Source organism: Anser brachyrhynchus (assembly GCF_964034855.1).
Source record: "Anser brachyrhynchus genome assembly, chromosome: 20".
Classification (NCBI taxonomy): Eukaryota; Metazoa; Chordata; class Aves; order Anseriformes; family Anatidae; genus Anser; species Anser brachyrhynchus.
Window position 1 is genome coordinate 4,658,373 of NC_137713.1, and position 24,611 is coordinate 4,682,983.

Genomic DNA, 24,611 nt, shown 5'->3' on the forward strand with positions numbered 1-24,611 from the left:
AGCAGTTAGGTTTTAGATGGTAAGTAAAATTTACCCTTTTACTGTATCTATTGGTTGATCAAATAGCTTTTTTATATGGAGGTTGGACATACTCCACTGTTTTAGAAATCTGTTGAAAATGTGCGTGTTAGTTTTTTCTTCTATATCCCCGACATGCAAATTTGATGTTTTTGGACAAGTGCTTAAACAGACTTATGATTATCTGACAAAATAAAAATACTAGGAAGGTTTGTTTTGCATATCCAGCAGGGTATTTGAAGGGCTTACTTGTGTGACTCTCAACTTGTAATTTTGTGTTATTGTCTGTGAGTTGGAATGTTCACTGACTTGAAGGTACGAACACAGGTCTGTTTAGTTCATGAAATCTCTTCTTGTTGTTTGCTTTAGTGGGTTGGTTGTTCAGTACGGCCTGTTTTGGGGTTTTGTTTTCCCTCGTAATACTCACTTTTTATGAAGTGAAATCACAGAACGGATTATTCACGGGTATTATTATCATGCTTCGGATAAAACCTTTCTAACCACTGCTGAAGCAGTCTCTTCACTGGAAGTTTCATTTTATGCTGGAGTGAAATTTTAATAAATATCCCCGACTCAACTTAGTGATGGGTTGTAGGCCACCCCCCGCCTAAGGCCGAGCCTTCCTTGTTTTGCTATAGGCTGGTTGCATCAGAGCTTGATTTACTGAGGCTGCTGATTTTTTTATTTTTAGAAAACAACTTGATTTAAGCCTTCTTTAACTGTATTCTAACTCTTTGCACTCTTTATATCACGTAGTTTGCTCAAAAACAAGATGAGGAAAATCCCCGCAAAGGATGTGAAATTTAATTAGCAAGTGTTGGTTAAAGGCTTCAAGATGGCACAAAAATTACCCGAAATGCAGGAGTTCTGGCTTGTTCTGTGCATGTGGAGAAAACCAGAACTCACCCCTGCACCTGGTCTTTCCCCACGACGCCGAGCGTGCGAGTGGCAGATGGGGTAACCCTGCGAGGGGCGATTCTGCCCTCTGACCGCTTCCCTCTGCTGCTGCACACACTTGGGTGGCCACAAGTTGAGTGTTTTGGGGACCCGGCCTGCTAAAAATAGTTCCTGCTTTTAACCTGTCATGTTTTCCCAAGGGAAGAACTGCTTTTCTCTGTGGCAGCGCTGGCTTTTGCCGGCTTAAAACGCCATGGATCCACAAGCTGGGGCTTGGGGATTTGAGTCTTAGTTCTGATTCAGTCGCTGGCTATTTCCTGGGTAGCCTTTGATAGATTTCTTAACCTTTCAGTGACTCATTTTCCCATGTGCATGCTGAGGATAGCGCGTACTTACGTGTCTTTCTGAAGCATTTTGAGACCTGCAGATCAGGAGATGCTGTTGAAATTAGTATTGCCTCTTGGAACCAGATCTGAAACAAAGCTATGACTGTTGCTCTTGTAATATCCGCTTCTAAATGATTTGTAACTTATTCAATATTCTCTGCATATGAAAATGTAAGTGCAAACGGTAGCTTTTAAGGGAAAGTTTGAATTGGGTCTTTTCAGTAGTTTGAGCTGGCCAAAGAGACAAACGTTGTCGTACATTTAGAAATAAACAGTGTTAAATCGTTTCCTTGTCTGAGGAGCTCGAATTATCACAGGACTAAGTGTGTCCTTCCACCTCCTGAAACTGTTATCACTGCTTTTTCTCATCTAGGTATCTTCAGACCCAGCATTTTCTTCTTTGGCTCTTTACTCCAACTTCCCCTGTATTATTTTTTTTAATTTTATCCATTTAACACTACAGGATTTCCCCATCCCTTGTATGATTTACCACAGAGTCCGGGAATGTCAGTCATGACCTGGGACACTGTAGGAGAAGAATGGATTGAGTTATGAAGCAGAGAATAAAAAATACTTATTTCTGCCCCTTCTGGTTGTCTGTATTCAGTGAGACAGACGATCGGCCAGCATGGTTGGCAGCTGTATGAAAGAATACGTGACCTAACTTTATCTTTGTCACACATTTAAGGCAGAATTCCAAAGTCTGTAACAGTTCTTATAAATGTTTATATGAGAAAGCTCCGAGATGTGCAGAAGAACACGAGAAGATGGTATGAAAATACTGGTCTGAAAAAACAGTCTTGCCTTCATTGAGTGAGCAGAAATGGAAGCTGATTTCTTGTGTCGTAGTTTGCCAAGGATGCTAAAAATGAAAATGAGCAGCCTCTGGTCTGGCGTGGGAGCAGGAACTGGTGGAAGGATCGGAGAGGCAGCGAGAGCTGATAGCCGTGAGCTGCACAGGGGGATCCTGGTCGTGTCTGAGTAGAGGAAGACAAGGTTTGTCATGATGAACAAAAAGAAACAGTGGTGAGGAAAGCCTGGATGAGATTGTTTACAGTCTCTACGCACAGTTATAATTTGATGCAAGAAGACTGCCATATTTAAATGTAATCTGAACGTATGGGACATGGAGAAGTGACAGCAGGAAGGTGGCATTACCCTCCCTGACCAAGAAATAGATTGGTGGAGAATATTCCGTCTGCCGGATGCACGTAAGCAAATGCTGGAGGGAGAGGCAGATGCTGCTACGTGTGAGGTTGGAGGGTGCCTGCACCTACGGAGTTGAAGTCAAGTGCATGCATCCACAGCTGCAGAGTTGGGTAATAAAGCAGAGATAAGCAGAATGGTGGCGGTAATTCTACAGGCAAATGCCAGCACCGCCACCCCCCTGCATATGACAGAATGTAAATATGCTCATACCAAGAGATCAGCAGATAAGATGGGATCTGCAGGGCATGTAAAGAGGTCAAATTAGGAGAGCGTGCAGGCACGTCTGAATGCCTGTGACAAGAATAGGAGGTGTAGAGGGGAGGGGAATGTTGCATTTCAGTGTCGTTTTACATGCTCTTGTACCACAATGTCATCCTTTTCCTAAAAGGAGTGAGATCTTGTACAGGATCCCCATCCTTTAGCTCCTGCTGCACCTTTGCAGTGCCAGTGTGTAGCCACGTGCCTCCTCTGCTGTTACGCCCTGCTCTCTTCCTCCTGTCTTATCAGTGCCTTCCCGTGCGGCTGAGGGTGGGGGATAAGGCACCCCCCCACTTACAGCTTCATCTTTCCTTTTTTTTCTTCACTTCCACCTCTCATTGACCACAATTATAGCCTCTAATTGTGTTTCTGTTGCCTTCTGCTGTTGGCAGATTTTTTTTGTTTGTTTTTTTGAGGTTATGGTGCTCCAAATGTGGTCGTACTCCCAGTTCTCAGAAGGCCATTAGACTAAATGTTTTCATGTGTATTGCATAGACTGCGTAGGTTATGAGATGTGGGGCTTGCATTAGTGTGGTTGGATGGATGAAGGACATGCATGCTTGTGCGTTGTGTCCCCCTCCTGTCCCTCATCTTTCTGCTTTTTCCACTTCTAGTACAGAATCTGGAGAGGCAGTTAGGACCTCTCTTTGCTGCTGGATGAGTGGTGATATTTAAAAATTCAAGAAATATGCAAGTGCACATATGTTATTTTTTATCACTTCCTTTTGTTTTTAACTGCCTTTAAAAAGGATCTTATTAATCTAAAATTATATTATTTCCAGTAAAGTTGGCTATTTTAATATTTATTTCTGTTGTTACTACAGTTTGACTTAGTTATTCTCAAGCACAATCACAGGGAAGTAAGAATTTGTAGTTTGGGTCCATGCAGTTTGCAAATTTTGACATCTTTGTCTTGGTGATCCCCAGGGATCACTTTTGGGGTTGCCAGGTCATGGAATATGGAAGATAAATGCTGGGGTACTCCTGGTTTAAAGATGTTTGCTAGACAAGCTTTAAGGTTTTAAATTGTTTCTAAGAAATTCTGAGCTGTTAAAATTTATGGCAGGTGTACAAGTATAAATTTTGGCTAGGGCTGAATACTGCATGAAGAATTTGAGTGATACTTGCAATGACCCGGCTGAATCACTCTTTCCTTCCTCCTTCCCTGGGTAAAACTTATTCCCTAGATAAGCAGAGGGATTTCGGGTGTCTGCATCACCAGTGTCCAGGATCTATGATTTCCTAGCCATGGGCAGGTGTGATTTCAAGACTAACAATTGTAACACAGATGTAGCAACCTGCACACTGAAGCTGTTGTGAATGGAGAAAAAACCTTTGCAGCATTATACAAGTGAGCGTGGACTGAACTTTCAGCACCTGGGTTAATGATCAACTTGCTGGTTTGACTGAACATAGAGAAAAGAAGATGCAACGTGACAGAGATGAACTAGAAAGGACCTTGAATCGTGTAGTAGTTGGCCTATATTTATGTGTTATTTTCAAATGGCTGTTCCTCTGATCCTCTGCGTCTCCGGATTCCTCAGATCTGCCTGACTTGCCAGCATGCCAGGGAAGAGGAGAGGAACAGGATGAGTATTTACTGGTGCTCTCCCAGAATGTTTCTGGCTCCCTGTGCCTCAGCGTGGGCGCCCCAAAAATAGAGAAGATTTGGAAGTGGGTTGACAAGGAACAACTAAGCAGACTAGGGGATCAGTGTGGAATAGATAGGACTAAAGGGATATGAAAGAATTCTACGGAATCACATGTGCAGTGGAAAAAAAAAAAAAAAGGAATGAGATGTTTGGTCTGTTCCAATGCCAAAACTGGAGATAGCAAATGAAGGTAGCAGGTCCAAAGCAAACAAAAGCTGGTGGTTTCTCATGTGAAATGTCACTAAGCTGTAGAAGTGCTAAGAGCAGTTGTGAATGCTGAGAACTTAGTCTGGTTCAGAAAACAGCTGGACAAACCGATGGAAGAGAAAGCAACCAAGAAATGTGAAACAGAAGGGCTCCAGCTCCAGAGGTCCCAGAGTCACGAGTTGCTAAAAGGCTGGAGAATTTATTGGGAAAATACTGCTGTGTGCTTGCCTTTCCTCTTTTATATTTTACCCTAAATGCCTGCTGCCGATCATTGTCGGTTACAGCTTATGGGGCTAAAGGAGCTTTGATCAGATACAGTATTACTGTCTGTATTCCTCGATGAAGTTTTTTTCAGTGTATCAAGCATAAATATGATATCAAATTCAGTTAGACATCTTCCACGTATTTGTGAAGACTGCATATGACAGTACAAGGCTGGTGAGACAGTACAAGTTAAGGCATCAACAGTTCATTAAACTAAGATTTGTACTTCTGGAAACTGAAATCGAGTATCCTTCTACCCTGGACCCAGTTACTCATTTAATAATAAAATGTTCTCCAGCCTTTGATGGGAGTAGTTATCACATTAGCAAACATTTGATCAAGCTGGCAATTAACTGTATGCCAAAACTTTATGTGGACTTGCATGGAAATTGAGAGAGAAAAATCAGACGTTTTTTTTTTGCTGTAGCTTGGACTCAGGAATAGTGAACACTCTGAGTGTTCAGGTAGCTTGCAGCTATGTAGCACAATATATTACCTAAAATTGCTTGCTTGTTGAGGTTGTTTCTCATTAAATGGAGTACATACAACTCAGATCTATTAGACCATCACATAGTTTGTAAAGATGTACACTAATGAATGCAGTGAAGAATAGTAAATGTTAACGATGAATAATTCTTTATATTAGAACTTGTCACTCAGACATGAATTACAGGTACAGTATGAGATGTAGAAGTACTATAAAGCACACAACTAGAGATTTGTAGTATAGCTTTGAAAGCAAAGCTGTAGGCTTTTCTTTAATTCTTCATGCCTGAAAATCAGGCTAAAATTTATAATCTATGAAATGTAATATCTGAAAAACAGGTAGATCTAAATTTGTCTTGTTATTCTGATAATCCAATCTATGAAACTGTTTCTTAGGTGGAAAAGAAACTTCTCAGGACAGAAGTGACAAAACATGTTAGATAAACTTTAAGACTTCTTTGTATAGCTTTCTGCGTCTGATCCTTCCCTGAGCTGATTTTGTCTATTGACTGTTAATGGCAAATGCAGTTCAGAAGTGTAACTTCACGTGTGGTGTTTGTGAAAGGTTGCAATCGAATACACTTAGAAATGAAGCCACCTAGGCAGGGATCAGCAGGTACTTCATTTGAAGGCCTGGTGTGTCTGCCAGGCTCTGGACCAGAGGCGGAGACCAGAGATGGACCAGAGGTTGCTGCAGGTCTGATAGAATTCTATAGTTAATACATAGACTCCGGGGACTGCCTCTTCTGGGCTATCAGAGAGAACCATACTATGCTTTAAAAAAAAAAATAAAAAAAAAATCTCACTCTTGGTTAGAGCCATGGTTCACTTGCATAGCAAAGTGCTCAAAGCACTGGTGGACATAGTGTGTAGGTAGCTGTCTTCTGGTGTTCAGCAGGTGGTTTTGGCAGCTGAATGTATATACAGAGCTTCATAGATGCTTGGACTTTTTTAGTGAATGCTTTTTTCAGTGTTTAAATCTTCCTCAGATCAGTATACATTTAAGTGTCCACTGTTAATCTGTAGCTGAGAACGCAATAGAGGCAAATCATTCGTTTAATGTCAACTGAGCAGGATTGTTTTAAGGTTTCATAGTATATTCAGTTGCTGGCATCCCTATACGAAGAACTATGCTGTCAACTGAACTAGTGTTTTTTCCTCTTAGTTCCTTTTTTACTAAGAACTGTCTTTGTCAAGTTGCTGTTAGATGGTGGTAATATTGTATGGCCTGACTAATGCATTGTGGTTTAATGAACTGTAGGCGGCATCGAGTCAAGCAACCCTAAGACTACCTGAAAGTAGGAAAGAGTTCATAGAGTCCAAAAACTGTAGAAGAAACGAAAGTGAACTTCATGTTGTGCTAAAGAAACTTACTGTAAATTGTGAGTCCATCTATGGACTATTATAACCTCTTTAACACCTATTTAAGTGACCTACTTTTCTTTTAAAATCCTATTAATTCAACTGGTAACTGGTAAAACGATGTTTTCTGACAATGTAATACTCAAATCTTTGTGTGGACAATGCTGACATATCTGGTTTTGAGCCCATTTAAGACCCGTTAACATGTTTCAGACTAGAGTAACCTATTAAATAAATACATCAGGAAAAAGCTTTTACTGGTAATGGTTGTTTTGCTTAGGTGACTATGGCTGTAATGTATTGTGAGTACATCTGGTACTTCAGTGCTTATCAGTGATCTTTTTTCCTTTAGGCGGTTTCCTAGAAACATGATTGCTTGCTGGTCTTGATCTCACAGCTTTGTGAAGACTTCTTCTCTGATAATGTCAAGTTCAGGCTACCCTCCTAACCAAGGAGCATTCAGCACAGAACAGAGTCGTTATCCTACTCACTCTGTCCAGTACACCTTCCCTAGCACCCGACACCAGCAGGTAAGCAGCCATTAGGGTTACAATTTTTATCAAGAGTGTAATTCAGATGTTTGCTGTGCCAAATGGGATTTTTTTTTTTTTTTACCACTATAATACAAGTTGTTACACAGATTTCCCAAGTCAGTTTCACCTGGGCATATTGGTCTGCATCTGCTCTGTTTTCACATGAACAATGTTGTTTGTACCCTTGAAGTTTGGCTCTTGCATCAAGGCTGATGGGTGCACTTATTCAAGTATATTCCTCTTTAAATGAGGGTCTGACTATGGTGTAACTTCTGGAAAGTATAATCGGTAGTAATGTACTGCTCCCTGGCTCCTTCCTAAGTATTAACTTGAAAGGATATAATTACCTGTTGAATTATGCCTTCCTGCAGTGCTGTAGCTGAAATTACTAAAATCCTTGACTGCAATTTTGGCTTTTTAAAGTTCAGTTTTTGCTTGTTCTTTTTTCTTTCCCTCCCCTTATTTCTTTTTACATAGACTAGTATTAAAAAATACTCTGTAAAATTGTGAAGGTACCCTAAATAAAACCCTATAGCTTGTTGTCTTGACAGTATTTCCTATTACTTAATATTTGTGAATCTAGTAAAAATAGCTAGATACTTTTAAAAAAATTAGCCTGTCTTAAAGACTGTATGTTGATGCTCTTGTCTTCTCAATATGTTAGATCTTTTTGATTCTTTCTTCCTCTCATCTTTAATGTTGAAAAATGAAATGTAAAAACAAAAAAAAATTGAAGTAGCAAAGGAAGTGTTTTGCCTGTTGAGGAGACCTGCTGCTAGTGTTGTTTAGATAAATAATTGTCTTCCCTGCCTCCCCTCCATCTTTTTTGCTAAAAGCACTGGATTTTATTTTTTTCAAGATTATATATGTAACACCTCTTTGACTTTTTTGACAGAAAACTGAGTTTTGTAATTCTTTATCGTGAAGAATTAGTATTGTGAAGAATTAATATAAAATTCCTTTTTTATCATTGGTTTTTCCTAGTTTGAATAAATTCATTAGAGATTGTAAACTTCTGTTTTAGCTTTGCTTTAATATAATATGTTTAATCATCATACTAAATGTGTTCAGTGTAAGTGTGGCTGAGTCTATGTGCATTGATAGCAATAATTTTCCAAGAATATGCAAATAGTCTGTCTACAGTCACTATGCGTTTAATATGAATGCAGAGTTCTGAGTGTCACAAATCCCTAGAGAGGGTGGGCTCTTAGAACATTTGTGGGCACTAAATTTGTATGTGGAATTAATTTCCTATCAGGCCTAGGAGTGTTCCGAGATGGTACGTAGTAAACCTGTAGTTACCTTCCTGTCCTTTAAGGAGTATTGGGCTAGATTTTCTATAAGCTGATGCAGTGCTTGATAAAATCTGTGTGCAAGGTGGAGAATGTGAATCTGAAATGTACAAAACTGTGCACCCCAAGCTTTTTCTGAAGCAGCTGTTGTAGTGCTTCCAGGCAGCTGTGTTCTGCTAGCCACAATTAGGGGAATAGAGTTCTAAGAATCTCCTCTTTGGTCATTTTTACCAAGCATTTATTCACAGAATGTTTTGGGTTGGAAGGGACCTTCCAACTGCAGTCAATCCCACTGTCCATGTCAGTGACAAAAGTGTTAAACAGCACTGAACCCGTTATCAGCCCCTGAGGATCACCACTCATCACTGGTCTCCATTTGGACATTGAACTGTTGGGTCCGACCATCCAGCCAATTCCTTATCCACTGAGTGGTCTGTCCACTCCAATTTAGAGACAAGGATGACACTCCAATTTAGAGACAAGGATGTCATGTGGGACAGTGTCAAATGCTTTGCACAAGTCCAGGTAGAGAATGTCAGTTTCTCTTCCCTTATCCATCAGCGCTGATGATCTGTCTTGGTGTGTTTTTAACAGCTTGAGAAATGATCATTTCATGACACCAGACACTTCTGATCCTGTCTTCTGTACCTTTTGTTTCTGTTAACATCTGAACTGTGTTTCACTTAGGAATTTGCGGTTCCCGATTATCGTTCGTCTCACTTGGAAGTCAGTCAGGCAACTCAGCTCTTGCAGCAGCAGCAGCAACAGCAGCAGCAACTTCGGCGCCGGCCTTCTTTGCTTTCCGAATTTCACCCAGGCTCTGACAGGTTAGGATACTGTTTTGTTTTGTTTTTTAATATGTGAAGAAGAATCTTTTATGAGTCTGTGTTTTCTGTAGAGTCTAATTTCAACTTTTGAATAGAAAGGTTTTTGGGTTTCACTGTTTTTGCCTCTGTATTTGACTTGATTAATCAGTGCTCCATCACTGAACACTGGAATTTGATTGTTGTAGGACTGCCTGGTATTAATCTGCTTTGTAATTCCTTAGTCCTTTGCTTTAACTGCATGTTTGTTTCACAGAAAGGAAACAAGTCAACAAAGCACAGTTTGTTTCACTCTCCCCACAGAAAGCTTCTAGGACCCTATTGCATACTGCAAACTTCTTAATGTTTAGGCTAAAAGTGCGTAGAGTTTCTATCTTTGGATAATTTAATCTCCACAAAATTGAGGCAACAAATGCAAAAATCGTTACAGTGTGAATATTACTTGTCGTACTTCCTAGATCACACTGGGAAAAAAATCTTAGGTTTGCATATTCTACAGGTAGTATTTGTGTATCTGGGTAAGAAAAAAAACCAGTGGAGCTATTTGGGTATTTGAGTTGTGAGAATTGTAGAAGACAGAAATGTGACTTTTAAGCACAGATGACTACCCTACTTTAGCAAGACACATGACATCTTATTGTTTTTTCGAAGTACCCTTTCTTTTGGTCTGGTGTACCATTCCTGTCTTTGTCTAAATAGATGCAACTGATCTGGGTCCAGTAGGTTAACTGAGGAGAGGAGAACAGTGGACAACTACAGTGAATTGTTGTCATTTAGTGTCAGATTGGTAATATCCTACTTCTCAGTAAAATAGGTTACTTTACAGTCAATATTGGTGAATGTTCAAGTGTACTGTAATATTACATTACATATCTGCTAGGAGTAAATTCATATGCTGTGTGAGTGCGAGCAGTTTATTTTGGCTATATCTGAGGTTAACAGTTATATTTTTGAAGATCATACTTAACGTTTGTCTGCCTCACTGATTAGGAGGAGTTTTGCTAAATTGCATTTAATGTATATTTGGAAAGAGTTGATGAACAGAAAATGGTTTTACAGTGTGGAACATGCATATTTTAATAGTTTATTTCTCTGTATACTAGGCCTCAGGAAAGAAGAACTGGATATGAACAGCAGTTTCATCCAGGTCCATCTCAGACAGATCATGATTCACTGGAATCTAAGCGACCACGTCTCGAACAAGTTTCTGATTCCCATTTTCAGCGTGTCAGTGCAGCTACTGTCTTGCCTTTAGTACATCCTCTGCAGGAAGGGTTGAGATCTGCAGATATTAAGAAGGTGAAGGCATTTTCTGTTATAATACTGAAGGTGTAACTTCCTGTCTTGTGGTGAGCTAATCATTTTTTTTTTCTTAGGTAAATTTTACATTTCCTTATGTTCAGTCTTACAAATTTTGCACATTACCACAAACTGTAGTCATGATTTGGGGTGTTACTCATTCATAAAAAGTCCATATTTTTCTTTAATGAATAATTGTACCGAACAGTCAAAATATATCCCTCCTCTCCCTTTTAAGCATCACAAATGAATCTGCTAATTTACATAATGCTAATTATATCTGTCAGTGTCTCATTTTGGATAAATCTAGGGCTGTCTAGTTTGGTGTGGATATTTTCTATTGTAGGTATAAATGTATCTGAAATTAATATTGAATCTCTTCTCTCGTGCACTCACCTAAGCGGACAGGCCCACATGCCAAAAAGGTGGAGTGCAGTGGGCATGACATCTGATGTACTCATATCATTAAAGAAAAAATCTACCATATGGATTCAAAAACTAATAGGCATCAAATTTTTGAAGTAGAATACTTATATTGCCTTGTCTTTACCATTCCTTCTATTGTGTAAGTAAACTATATGTGAAATAAAACAAAATTATGATAGCATGTGATTCTCAGTAACTTGCTGTACTGCATAACAAAGATAAGAGCAAAGGGGGCTGTTGGAGAAACCAAATTAAGGTATGCAATGTTAACATGCTTGCATGTAACTGAATTTTTATGCAGGCACTACATATAGAAATTTGCTGTCTCAATTTAGAAATGTAGCCCAGTGCTCTCTTGAGGAGAAGTGGCATTGGGACACAATATTTTGGTCAAATTTGGCTTGATTGAGGGATGTATTTACTGAGCTAGCATTTGCCAGCTAGGTAGTTGTGGAGCACAATATTCTAAGGGCATAAACAAAAACAAGGTACAACAGTGATGACATATTTCAACATATTCCATGTTCTAATATCGTTTGGAAACAGACAAATAAAAACATGATGAAAAAGAAAAGTCTTTGAAGTCATCACTCTAAGAGAATGCAAATAACCCAAATTGTACTCTTGACAGACTAGTTGCAGTTATGTTGAAGAATATTCTCATCAGCATGTGTGCATAGTATTGAGGATTAGCTCTCAACCCTATATTTAAAAATAAAAGTTGCTATTTGCATTTTGAAGATATATTGTATATTGAAAGGGAGATGTTTTGATCTTCTTTTCATGATAAATATTGAAATGTGCTGTTAATTATTTTTAAAGGTAGACTTTGAAATTGTAGTATCATAAATGGGGTGTCAGTTAATTCTAAGATATTTAGAGCACTGATAAACTGAAGTCTTAAACTTTCTCTCTGTTAAAGAGCTACCTAAGCTATAGATAACTGGAAATTCTTGTTTAATTCATGCATGCTAGTTTGGTTACTGAACACTCATTTGCACGTTATTAATATGACTGATTTTGTTCAATTCTGCCCTGCCTCCTGTCCCCATGAAAGGACCCTGCTTTTGGAGGAAAGCATGAGGGACCATCATCTCCAATTTCTGGTCAGCCTTGTGGGGAGGACCAGAATGCTTCGCCTTCAAAGCTGTCGAAGGAAGAACTGATACAGAGCATGGACCGTGTAGATCGTGAAATTGCGAAAGTTGAACAGCAAATCCTTAAACTGAAGAAAAAGCAAGTAAGTATAGCAGATGCTACTGTTGTTATCTGTGAGTGAAAAAGGTGTGGAAAAGCTTCTTGTGGTGGTGAATTTTTTGGTTACATGAACCAAATGAACCAGTTAAAAAGCGAAGGTTGTGTATGTGGTTTTGCTAGAATGTTTAAATAGATTGGGAGTGATATAGTTTTAAACTTTTTTGAAAATGTGAGCCAAGTAGGAACACCAGAAGCAGATGGCTTTATATTTTAAACTCTTGTTAGATGACTAGGGAAACAAGGGTGCTGTGACTGTAATTTCGGCTTTAAAGATGACTACTGTTTAGGGGATGGCTACTGTCTTTCTTCTTTCATGCTTCTGTGCAAGGGGATAATCTCTTGCATGCCTCTCCAAAACCAGTGCTTGTACAAAAGTCCCTCAATCATCTTTCACAAGGGCAAGAAACCCTAACGTCTGGAGCAAAGGTCACCTTCAGGGAAAGTGTAGTAGGAGGAGTATAAGTAAACAGAGCAGAGAAATAAAGGGCGAAATAGCACTTCTTAGAATGGTCCTGGCTATGCCTCACGACACAGAACTGCACTTCAGCCAGTGGGTGCAAAGGCAATGTTTGTTGGCAGTATCTGTTGCCTTCCCTGTAGATGTTGTGGCTAACTAAAACCACTCTGCAATCTAGGCATCTGATACTAGCTGACTAAAACAAAGTCCTTGTCCGCTTTTTCTGACTTTCAAAGATCCAGACAGGAGTAGTGCCAGCTTTAAGTCTTGTTAGTGGGAACTCTGTAGGAAATGATAGTTATGCTGTACGATTTGTAACCTGTAGGTCCAGGGTAACAAATATACAATTGTTTAGAGCCATATATTTTTACAGTCTGGAAGCATTTAATTACTTCTGAATTTTAATGACCTGTAAAATGACTTTCAGTAGAAAAACAGAAAAGGATTTCACTAACTACCTGACTGTGTTAAGGGTGCTGGAAATTTTTGTTTGCTTGCTTGCTAAATTTTCCACAAAATCAGCAAGTACTTTTGATTATGCATATCATCTGTGAAAGTACGTTTGGGCACGTTTGTACTCTTACTGGACTTAAAGAATTACAAAGTTGCTGTTGTTTTTAATAACTAAGCCTGCTTACTATGGCATTCTGCAAAAAAATATTAGCTTTTGAATTCTTACGCAAGAGTATAGCACACCCCAGCCAGTACTGATGGTTCCCTTGCATCAAACGTTCTTTATTGTATGTTAGTGGTAGGCATGAATGAAGGATATTTACAGTTAAAAAATGGAAACGTTACTGAGCTGTATTTATTTGAAGTGAAAGCAAACTGCATCATTATAACAGTTAGGAAAATTATGAGACATTTTACTTGCTTGCTTGATATTGTAACAATCTGTGAACTTCAGTACACATGGAGTGATTTGTGTCTACTGCAAAGTATTTTTCAGTGATGTTTTCTGTTTTGCTAGAAGGATTTTTGCATCTTTTAAAAAATAAAACAGTGATAATAATGACACTTAGGTGTCTACATTGTAGACAAACATGTATGGGGCTTATTTCTTCTGTGGGAAGGCAGGCTTTCTCTGAAGTTCATGTTCTTGTTTAAAGTTACATAGTGATAACGTACAATGCTACAGTCCTTTAAGTGTCAAGCTGAAGCAAGTCTGATTCAATGCAAGTGAATCTAATAAACAGCTGGTTTGGTTTACCAATAGCACAGAATGGTCTTGTTACTATCCCCATGGGCATTAAAACCATTCAATTCGTACCTTGTCAGTTAAAAAAAGAAATAACAGGCAGTGCAAGCCGTTGATCGGATGCATATTTTATCTGGTGACTAATTACTGGTAAGGGTAGCATGGTGCGGATGGCTGATTTTCTTTCTCTCGTTTCTTAGCAACAACTTGAAGAAGAAGCTGCTAAGCCTCCGGAGCCGGAGAGGCCTGTCTCCCCTCCTCCAGTGGAACAGAAGCACCGCAGTATTGTCCAAATAATTTATGATGAAAATCGGGTAAGCATGCTTTTCAATTGAATGAGTGTAGTAGCGAGTCTTACCAAATCTACTAAAATTCATTAGCTCACTCCTGTGGGGCAATTTTTACTACTTGTATTTTATTCATTTTGGCCCCCACCCTCCTTTCATTTAAAGAAGTAAATGAATTTTGTAAATGAAAGATTCCTGCACAACATCTTTATTCTTGATCGCAGGATCTTCTATCTTACAAACATTCTAGGGAAATGCATCTATGGCTCTCATCCCTAGACCTCTGTGTTGATGTGTGTGCATGTATGCATACACATCATTTATATAAATGTGTGTATTCAGAAAGTTGTTTTGAATTCTTTTCTCCTTACATAAATACTAACAAGTCTGGCTGAAGACCCATCATTTAAATTAGCCGAAGGAGAAAACCCGCCTTAAAATCATATAATCACCTTAGAAGACTGACTTAAGCTGAGTTCCATGGTGGGTAGCAAGCAAAATTAGGCTGTATTTGAAAAAGTCTTAATGGACTGCTGTGGAACTCTTTCTCTGCTAACCTTGTTTGCAGGTGGCTTATACAAGAGAATTTTGAAGTTACTGTTGCATTCTCCACGTTATGTATGTGCCAGTAGATAGGGAAAAGTGTTTCTATATTAATCAAGATGGAGTAATGTGTCAGTGTGTACTCATCTATTAGCTGCTTCTGTGTGGCTCTTCATATAGCAATCTATATAGCAAGGGAAGTACCAGGCTTGGTGCGTTTGTGAAGCCACTTAGCAGTTGGTTTGAGCTCTCATTATCAGGAATTTGTACTGTAGAATGGCAGTATCAATGGGGATTAATACAAATATCACGCATCAGTACCTACTGTCTTATTTTAAATGATTATTAAAGAAATGCTAAGCCATTTGTGTACACAGTACTGGTTTGGTATCTTTTCTTCTGCAGTTGTACAAGAGGACAGTCCCCTTGGCAGCTTTCATCTTCAAACCATACAGTTTAGGATAATTACTTCTAATATTCAACTTCAGTTGGCTAAAATTTGATTCAAGTAATAGGCTGGAGTTCAGTTTTAAATGTTTTCAGACCAAACAAACCATTCTAGCAGGGTTATAGTATAATATTGCCTTGATATATAATTATTTTGTACAGCTGTGAGTTCCAAAGAATATCTCAGGATTGAAATTACATGTAAAGAAGTTAGAACTTAGCAGAATGCTTTCTAATCATAACTGCTTTATGGATTAGTTTCTTCTATATTTTTTATTTGTAGGCATCTACTCTTAGGGCTAGTGCGTACAGCTATTAGTGGGAAAGAAGCAAATTTGAACTAGTATCCTGGATCTTTTCAGATAGCCTTGTCTGCAGACAAAGGGCTTTGGAAGATCATACAGGCTTGAAATGAATTTGGGCAAGCCAACTGTCTTATCCAGTGCTGCCTCTGTGAAGTTTGGAATTACTTTGGAGCATTTACATAGTGTGAGGGAAAGAAGATCTTTGGCATAGTTCTTTGTATGTGTATGTACATGTTGATTCACAATCCCAGACTTTGCAAATGGAGAATTTTAGTTTGTAGTTCCATTTTTCAGAGCTATACTCATTTTTTTCTGAACAGCTTTCCTCTTCTTAATAACTTTTGCTGTATTATTTATCAACTGCATGTAGTTTTTGAATCATAGAGGAGGTCAGTGTTGTTTTTCTCATCTCCATGTTTTTAAATTGAGAGAGCATAGTAGTAACTGTAGAATTCAGGTACAGGTTTCTTGATTTGCTGAGGCAGCGTTGCAGAAGTAGGTTAAGAAGGATATAATACGGTCAGACAGGGCTTTAGCAGTTAAACTGAGTGAAAGAGTTCACTTGTACTTCTGACATCCTAACTACAGAGGATTTACTGACACTATATATGTAAAAAATCTTTTTTTTTTTTTTAACAGAAAAAAACAGAAGAAGCTCACAAGATTTTTGAAGGTCTTGGTCCAAAAGTTGAACTGGTAAGTTGTCTTTTTTTATTCTATTTTCCGTGTTGCCAGTGTAGCTTTCATGTCTGTAATTCTGTTGTGGTAAACATGTAGTTCTGCGTTCGTGTATAAAAGAACATTATAGGGTGACTTAATCTTTTGGTTTGGGGAGAGAGCGGTTGGACTTCTTTTCCTTTTCACTTGGTGCCTGATATTTTATATTAGTTTTGAACTCCTGTGCCTGTCCGTTTCTCAGACTAAAACTTGTTTGAACGTCTTGGGTATTAAATACTGGAATCAGGTAGTGTAGCTATACATGAGAGAGTATAGATTAAATATACATGATGTTCTTTTTGTCTTCCTGAAATTGTAAACAATGCATTTTAAGAGCATATTTCAAGTAAAAGTTGCATTCATCCCTGCTTTCATCTTTAATACTGAAGGACACTGAAAGCAATTAAGCTTGTATCTTATTTTCAGAAGTTTATATTAGTGTGCGTTTAAATACACTCATGAATTGGGGCTTGAGTGAACTGGCTGTGCAAGTAAGTATAGCTTTTAAAAATAGATTTCAATCTGTTTGAGAGAACAGGGTTGAAATATGACAAAAATTAAATACTGTTATATACATAGTTATTACGATCTGATTTTAAATAATGAAATCTGTGTCTTGAGTATGATAAACTTATTGTCACTTCAGATTGCTGCATCTCAGTTTGAGTACATTGTAGGCAGAATGTTTTAATATTGTTAAACATAATACATATACTTTAGAATTAAAAAGTTGAAAAGTACTAAGTGTATCTTTCTAATCCAAAATTGTAGCCACTTTACAACCAACCATCAGACACAAAGGTCTACCATGAAAACATCAAAACGTAAGTTCTTTAGTATCTTGTCCTTGTCCATTTTAAGGAGTCTGGACTTAAAGTTTCACTCAGTTTTTCACTGCTACAGTTTCCAGATATGTGTGCACTTTAACTGTGTTTAAAATTTTCCAATTCATGTAATCTTGAGACTCCTATGTTGTAGAATAGTGCTGCAAGGAATGTGGTACATGTACTGCAGACAATGGGACACAATGACTTTCCATCGTAAATTAAAGACAAAAATAAGTAAACTTTTTTTTTAAATTAGTAATACTTGTGTTTTTCAAAACCTGAAATACCATGTTTGACCTAGGTGTGCCTTGTCAGCTTTTCAGAAGTTATTGCTGTCAGTAAATCGTAGGAGGAGTTTGTTTATTTATTGATTTTACCATGTACTCATTTTCTGTCATGGGCTCTGAGCAGAGTTAATATATGCTATGTTTACTTGTTATTTAGGGCAAACAATTTACTGATTTGAAGTAAACTAGTTGTCGTCTACTGTAAAAACTGTGAATTTGGAGGAAAATTAATTTTTCTTTTCTTTTTAATATAGAACTCTTCTCAAATTTGAATTAGTTCTTCTAAGTTCACTGAAGCAAGTATTGATTATTAACTAAAATAATTGTTAATAGATTCATTTTTAAATGTGTTTAATTTAATTAATTTATGCCCAACTTTAAATGTCCATAAAAGAGACTACCTGCATGGGAAAATCATTGATAACATGGAACAAAACTTTAATTTTTAAGTGGTTATGCCAAGCCAATATTGATTTTGCTCCGTAGCAATGTTATAGAATACTGAAATAATGATCAATATTGCAACAAAATTCAGCTTCTTTTGAAAATATATATTGCCTCTAGACTTTGGTGAAAATAATTGCTGAGTTGTAATTACTGCAAAAGTACATCTTTCTTACAAATTATCTTTGAGGAAATCCCACTCTGCTCTGCTAGGAGGACAGCTATGAGGACCGAAGCCTTTTCATGGCTTCTCTAGGATGATAACTGCGAATGCTTACTTTCATGTCTTGCTCTGCAACTCTGTTTCTGAGACAAACATGACATACTACTGCTATAGCACGATTAACAAATTTAAACCAGTATAAAAAGCAACACTATCTTAATAAGACTTTTAATAAATCGATTTCTGCACTACTGGTTTTTACAAAAGAAGAAATAAACTGCTAGTTTCGGATGTGAAGAAATGAATAGTGAGTTATGTGCATATTGCTGTCATAACGTTTAATTCTATTTTATAATTTTTTTGTAAGTACAGAAAAAATACTACTTTAAAATGCTTTTCATTGGGAAAAAGTACTTCTTATTCTTCTCCTTTAAATGTAGCTATATGTCAGTTCCGCAGTACTGGGAGGGTTTTTTTTAAGACAGTACCAAATTTTGAGGATTTTAGGATTGAGTTACAAAGACACTTCTTTTTCTTTTCCAAAGTATAAGAACTTTACCAAATTTACTCATTTTAACATCTTTAGGAGAGAACCTAGCTTGAAACTGGAAGCTTTTATGTCTTCCTTGCTTATTTCAGTCATCTTTGAGAATTTTTTCTCTTAGATAAAATACAGTATAAATTAAATGATTGTTACATTGGGAATTTTCCCTGTTTTTCTACATCCAGGAATATTTTTCACAATAACAATCTGGCATCTTTAATCTATGTGGGCTTTGTTGAGTAGATTTGAAGTTCCTGAATCTTATGTGGTTCACTTTTTTTATCCAATTTTGTTTTCTAGAAACCAGGTGATGAGGAAAAAGTTAATACTATTTTTTAAAAGAAGAAATCATGCAAGAAAACAACGGGTAATACTACTATGTTTTTGTAAAACAATCACTTTTTTTTTTTGTTTGGATCCTTGATATAGTTTCTCAAATATGTCATGTAAATTCAATTGATTAGTTAAATAAGGTCTTAAATTATGTTGAGTTGTTTGCAAATAAACTGCAGGCTTATAACCGTGGTTTGCTAGTTATCTGAAACAAGGAAAAAGCTTTATTTTTTTCCTTTCCTTCCTGTTCTTTTCTTAGAATATGAAGAAAGAAGGTGAAAAATCCGTAACTGTCATGCCTGGCCCCTCTCTGAGCTTTTCTTGTATAGTAGCTATAGTATCTGAAAGAAAATGAGGCAGATCTGATTCTGAAGTCTGACAGCATTTTTAATCAAATGTGTGCATGTTGGATATCAGTATTAACTAAATTAATACTTTCTCTTGCATACCGCTATATCAAGTGGCATACATTTTTTGGGAGGTGGTATCCAAAAGAATATTTCAATTATTAAGAATAGCTGAAGGTTAAACATTGAATTCTACCATGAAAATGTAATGAAGTATTTTTCTTCTTACGGTCCTAGTCTTTTTTATGTAGGAGCATAATCCTCAAAATCTACATTTACTTTTCCCTCTGCTGAAAATTGGTTTTATGTTGTCTTCAAAATGTAAAGCCACTGCTGCCAGATATAAATCTGTCTATGAAATGCCTACGTTAGGTGTACTGATCACTTAGTGTATTTGTGTTTAGTTAAAAGTTTACTTCTGGCATTTTAACAGGAACAGAAAATCTGTCAACGTTATGATCAGCTGATGGAAGCATGGGAGAAAAAAGTTGACAGGATAGAAAATAATCCACGCAGAAAAGCTAAGGAGAGCAAAACAAGAGAGTACTATGAAAAACAATTTCCAGAAATCCGGAAGCAAAGAGAACAGCAAGAACGATTTCAAAGGTATTCCCGTGGATTTGAAACATACTTAGGAAGTATCTCTTAGTTTTTTGAAATTAAGCTGAAGCATTTTTATAAATAATGGATAATATGTTTATTCATATTAAGTAATTAAGTGTATTGTTCACTACATTTCATGGTGTTGAGCACAATTTTCAGTTCACATCCTAAGGATCTTCATTAACGTATGAACGTTAGTATGAACGTTTCTCATACTAAGTGGAATCATGCTGGTCAATGGCTTGCAATGTAGTCCTTTTCTGATGTTGACTCAAGCATGATGTTTTGCAGAGCATTGCAAATTCACCAGTAAAACTGGGCAGTTGCTGGAAATTGCAGTACGTGGCAGAGTTTGTATTCTTTAGACTACTAGAGAAAGAACAGTCCTAACTAACTAATTTGGTTAATTAGGTAACACCATTTTAAGAATTTTGGAGGCTGTCATTGTTATGCACAAATCTGAAAATATTGCTGTTTTCCACTTTATCCTTACTACTTCTGTTTTTCCCTAACTCTAGAGTTGGTCAAAGAGGGGCTGGACTTTCAGCAACTATTGCTAGAAGCGAACATGAGATTTCTGAAATCATTGATGGACTTTCTGAGCAGGAGGTGAGGCTATTGTCTATTCTTTGCTATAGAAGCATAACAAATGACTCAATATCCCTTTCCTGGCAATTAAAGGTCTCTTTCAAAAGGTTTGTTTTTTTGAGAGGAAGAGAGACTCTTTTGGGGCTGGTTTGGGAGAGTCTGTGTGAACTTTGGCTTGAAGCAGGTCTTAGAAATACTTCTCGTTTATGGGTCATGCTTCCTAATTGCATTTGTCCTAGATTTTTCTTGCGTGTCTGTTTCATTGCAGGTGTGTTGCAACAAACTTTCTTTTTACAGCTGTAAGAAACGTGTGCAAATTTTGTTTCTAAAGCCCTGCACCATTTTATTTTTTCTTAGTATGACACTATCTCCTGTTCCCTTTAGCTTTGTTCATTGGGATAGGGACAGCTTCTAGAAGAGTTAAGTAAATAGAAAATATGGTTGAAGCTACCTGTGAATGTATACTGTGGTGGAGCTTTAAAGCATTGTGTAATTCAACAAATGTAAACATTAGTAGCAACTTTTTGTATTCTTTACTTTTTGTTTTATTCTTTGCCTGTAGAATAATGAAAAACAAATGCGTCAGCTCTCAGTCATTCCTCCCATGATGTTTGATGCAGAACAAAGACGAGTGAAGTTTATTAATATGAATGGTCTGATGGAGGATCCCATGAAAGTTTATAAAGACAGACAATTCATGAATGTCTGGACCGACCATGAGAAAGAGATTTTTAAGGAAAAGTAATGGGCTTTCTTCTCTCTTATTTTTATTGCATTGCAGATAACAGTTAAACACCTAACCCCACAGTAAACATCAGTTAAATTGGAAATTCTAAAGGTTTTGTGCAGTGATATTTGATAATGTTCTTAGTTGGATGAATGAAATGTTGCAAAAGGTTTAGACTGCTCCAAATATTTTTGAACTGTGTAGGCTTGCATCCATTTAGTCTGTAGATAAGAAATTCTTTAAAATGCCTTAGTTTTCTGATAGGATAAAAATGTGAAGCGTGGTATACAATCTCATTATATTAGTTAATTGCTAATTTTAAGTGCTTAGTTCTAAATTTGTTCAATTTGAAAACTAGACTTTTTAGACTAATTTCAATTGCAAAATCAAGGGAGTGCTGGTGGCACAGATTGTTTAGAAGACTGCTTTGCTTATTTGATCGTGAATTATGTTGTTAAACTTAAATAATTTCTGATTTGTAAAAGGTTTGTCCAACATCCCAAGAACTTTGGTCTAATTGCTTCCTACCTGGAACGAAAGGTAAGACCTTTTTTAATATAAGTAGAGCCTAGGGTGGGATCCCTAACTTTCCGAATGTAAGTCATTTATTCCAGCATCATTTTACCTTCTTGGAAAAGATGTGTAATTCCATAAAAATTATTGCTTTGACAAAATTTCGTAGTGCTTGATCAGTAACACGATCAGCGCATGCAAACATATAACAAAAGTTAGCGGAATGACACTATTGACAGAAGTAAAAGAAAATGACACTTTATTTAGTTTTGATCTTACTTTCTTTTTGAAGCAGGTAAGCTGCTTAACTATCTTACTTGTTAGATAAGGGCATAATTGGCTCTGCTGAGCCACTGTATTACCTCTAAGAAAATTTGCCTCCACCTTTCAAGTCAGTGGGATCCTACTGCTGGCTGAATTAGTCTTTAGATCTGATTTTTGTAGTCTTTAGAACTGACTTTACAGAGCTGATGTAAAAAGTGAGGGGGAGTTAGGATTTTTTTAAAACTTACAGCAGAATCTTGAATACATAGGACTATTATGAAAAATAGAAGCTTTTGCGTTTGTAAATTGTTTATTATATGTTAAATCACACAGACAGGTAGCTGAGAGATATTATTAATATAGGAGACCTGTGTTTAACACAGTCTAATTTTATGCATGGTTATGTTGCTACGTTTGTGTATGACTTCGCTTCCCTACTAATCAAACAAATATACTAGTGTTTTATTTTAGTCTAGGGATTGAATAGTTTTCAGCATTAACTTAAATAATAAAAATGTATTTTTTTTGTAGGAGTGAAACTTTTTTTTGCTTTTTCACTTTAGAATGTTCCCGACTGTGTATTATATTATTATTTGACTAAGAAAAATGAAAATTACAAAGCACTTGTGCGAAGGAATTACGGTAAACGCAGAGGAAGAAATCAGGTATCTAAAATGCATTTGTCACTTGAATATGATCATTTTATTGTTTCATATTTACAACTGTCTTGCAATCCTGTATAGAAAGCAAGTTATATGCATGAAGTGGAAAAAAAGGGAAAAGTAATTTTTCCACTAGTACACTCTTATCCCCTTTAAATATAAGGAATCCTGACATCAAGGGGTTTTTTGGTTAGCTAGTTTTTAATTCTGTGGAATAGCTCCTTCCTTTGCACATTTGTGACTTTTTTAACATGACAGCTCATTTTATTTGAGGATCCTGCCATAGACGTGGAGGTTGAATCCATCATCAAATCACGTGGTGGAGCCAACAGAAATAAGGTTATACATGTGACTTGCAGTGGAAAAAATATAATCATTTTATAATGCCAGTGTTTGTCAAAAAGCAGAAATTAATGGTGATCGTTATATGGTGGTCAGGCTCAAAGTCAAACTGGAACTTAATAGCAAGAAAAAAGAGACCAATTTAATGCATGCAAATTAAAAATTCTGCTGATTCAGGAAGAATTCATTTGGAAGTCTTGGAAGCCTTTGGAGAGGGGAAAAGAGCAGCATATTACAAGGAATATATACATTTGCTAGGCTACCAGGGTTAGTGTGGATATTGGAAAACAAATGTAATTTAAGAAACTCAGACTTTTTCTTAATTAGGAAAACGGGAAGAATGCTGTATGTTCTCTGAATGTGTCCCTGCTCTTCCCATTTTGACTTCCGCTTGCATCTAACAGCATTCTGAAAACAGAATAAAAGATACGTTAGTAATGAGATTGGGAAGGAGGGTCTTATATGTAATAAAATACACGAACAAAGGAAAAGATGTAAAGATGAAGCCTGCAGGTATTTTGAGTTTGTATCCTTAAAATGAATTTAACAGCTACAAATCAGTATGAATGTTTCTTCAGCACTTTGTATCCAATATTTTGTTAGAACTGAAGCTTGATTGGGAGGGGGGGCACAGGAGAGGAAGGTCCTATAAAATTCAGGATTTTTGAAATCCTTAGACCTTAAAATCTGAAAAGTTGTGGTTTATTGGATTTAGTCATATCCCAGCAGCAATACTAAAGAGAAAATTGTTGAGACTGAGTTATTGTGACTGTGCAAACCTGTATTGAACTACAAAACAGTGAATTAAGTAAATAATGCATTTCAGAATATGTGAATACTTTTTTTTCCTAGTAATGGAAGCTTTGTGAGAGTCCCAGGGAATGTATTAGTTATATAGAGTAAAATTACTGCATGACGACTTCAGCTGATGAGTTGATCCTGTTGGCTAAAACTGGTCAGCATGTTATGCTTCTATGGTGTTGTTGTACTTGAGCCTTTTGAGTTGTGGTCTGGTATTCTAAAAAAAGAGATTGTGTTGATGAAGACTTACTTCTCTGTACCCCCACAAATTATGGACAGCTTGGGCGAAGGTAGTTTTCATTATGCAAAGGACTTTGCAGTTAGTGAAAGTAGAAGTTCTAACTCCTGTAATGGGAGAAAATATTTGCAATGTGTCCTGTATTTTGCCAGAACTTCTATTAGACTTTAAGTCTAATAATGCTTTCTTAATAGGAAAATGTGTTGTTGTGCGTCTGGTAGTGGTAAAAGATTAAACCAAGGATGTATGGCAAATACAAAGCAGATAAAAGTCTCTTTTCTTGTCCAAAAGAGACTTCTAGACAGTTGCTGTGAGAACTAAGTGCAGAGAATGTTGCTGTTTTAAGTGGCTTAGTTTTTATAAAATGAGATTGGCATGATCATTGTAAGTATATATATGCTGAGCAATATCTTCACCGTATGGTGTTCTGTTGCAGCTGTTCTAAGAGGTAAAGAGACATAACTGGTTCAAGCTGTAACATAATGTAACTTTAAGTTTTGGTGTATTCAGAAGATCGTAGTTGTATATTTACACATCTTTCAGCTTTGTTGCATTTTAGAATATCAAAACTGGTAGAATTCAAAATTTGGATGATTTCTCAACC

At 37.0% G+C, this 24,611-nt stretch overlaps 1 protein-coding gene across 4 annotated transcripts in view; it reads left to right on the plus strand.

Annotated features, from left to right (window-relative positions):
* NCOR1 (nuclear receptor corepressor 1) overlaps window positions 1-24,611 on the plus strand; it is a 66,311-nt gene that overhangs the window by 7,446 nt on the left and 34,254 nt on the right. For all 4 annotated transcript variants that reach the window (XM_080563208.1, XM_080563207.1, XM_080563210.1 and 1 more), the window contains exons 2-14: window positions 7,092-7,269; window positions 9,252-9,391; window positions 10,492-10,687; window positions 12,171-12,353; window positions 14,226-14,339; window positions 16,247-16,303; window positions 17,096-17,148; window positions 18,890-18,956; window positions 19,703-19,875; window positions 20,391-20,481; window positions 21,023-21,201; window positions 21,673-21,727; window positions 22,528-22,629. In XM_080563208.1, the coding sequence (XP_080419334.1) occupies window positions 7,162-7,269; window positions 9,252-9,391; window positions 10,492-10,687; window positions 12,171-12,353; window positions 14,226-14,339; window positions 16,247-16,303; window positions 17,096-17,148; window positions 18,890-18,956; window positions 19,703-19,875; window positions 20,391-20,481; window positions 21,023-21,201; window positions 21,673-21,727; window positions 22,528-22,629 (1,518 nt within the window). In that variant the 5' untranslated portion in view covers window positions 7,092-7,161. The remainder of the gene's footprint in view (window positions 1-7,091; window positions 7,270-9,251; window positions 9,392-10,491; window positions 10,688-12,170; window positions 12,354-14,225; window positions 14,340-16,246; window positions 16,304-17,095; window positions 17,149-18,889; window positions 18,957-19,702; window positions 19,876-20,390; window positions 20,482-21,022; window positions 21,202-21,672; window positions 21,728-22,527; window positions 22,630-24,611) is intronic.